The sequence below is a fragment of the Phaethon lepturus genome, unplaced genomic scaffold (genome assembly GCF_000687285.1).
Source record: "Phaethon lepturus isolate BGI_N335 unplaced genomic scaffold, ASM68728v1 scaffold22772, whole genome shotgun sequence".
Taxonomy (NCBI): Eukaryota; Metazoa; Chordata; class Aves; order Phaethontiformes; family Phaethontidae; genus Phaethon; species Phaethon lepturus.
Genome location: NW_010524370.1, coordinates 10,568 through 10,773, shown reverse-complemented (window position 1 = coordinate 10,773; position 206 = coordinate 10,568). Strand labels below are relative to the sequence as shown.

At 66.5% G+C, this 206-nt stretch overlaps 1 protein-coding gene across 1 annotated transcript in view; it reads right to left on the bottom strand.

The window, feature by feature from the left end:
• Positions 1–44: 44 nt before the first annotated feature.
• Positions 45–206, bottom strand: part of EIF4B (eukaryotic translation initiation factor 4B) — a gene marked incomplete at both ends in the record, with an annotated part of 6,848 nt that continues 6,686 nt past the window's right edge. Inside the window, one exon of the mRNA XM_010282430.1 lies at positions 45–112. Coding sequence (XP_010280732.1) covers positions 45–112 — 68 coding nt within the window. The remainder of the gene's footprint in view (positions 113–206) is intronic.

Below are 206 nucleotides of genomic sequence, written 5' to 3'. Positions count from 1 at the left end.
GCCGGAGCTGGGAGCGGCTCTCGCGGGTCAGGCCGCAGCCTCACCTCTCCTGTGGGCGTTCTTCAGGGGCGCCCCGTCTTCCAAGGGTGGGCTCGGTGCCGTCTGGCTGCTGCTGGGGGAAAAAGAAGACAATGAACATCAAGACCTTGAGAAGGAGCCAGCAGTGCTGCGGAGCAGGGAGCCGCTGCCTGGGGAGACGGAAGCCC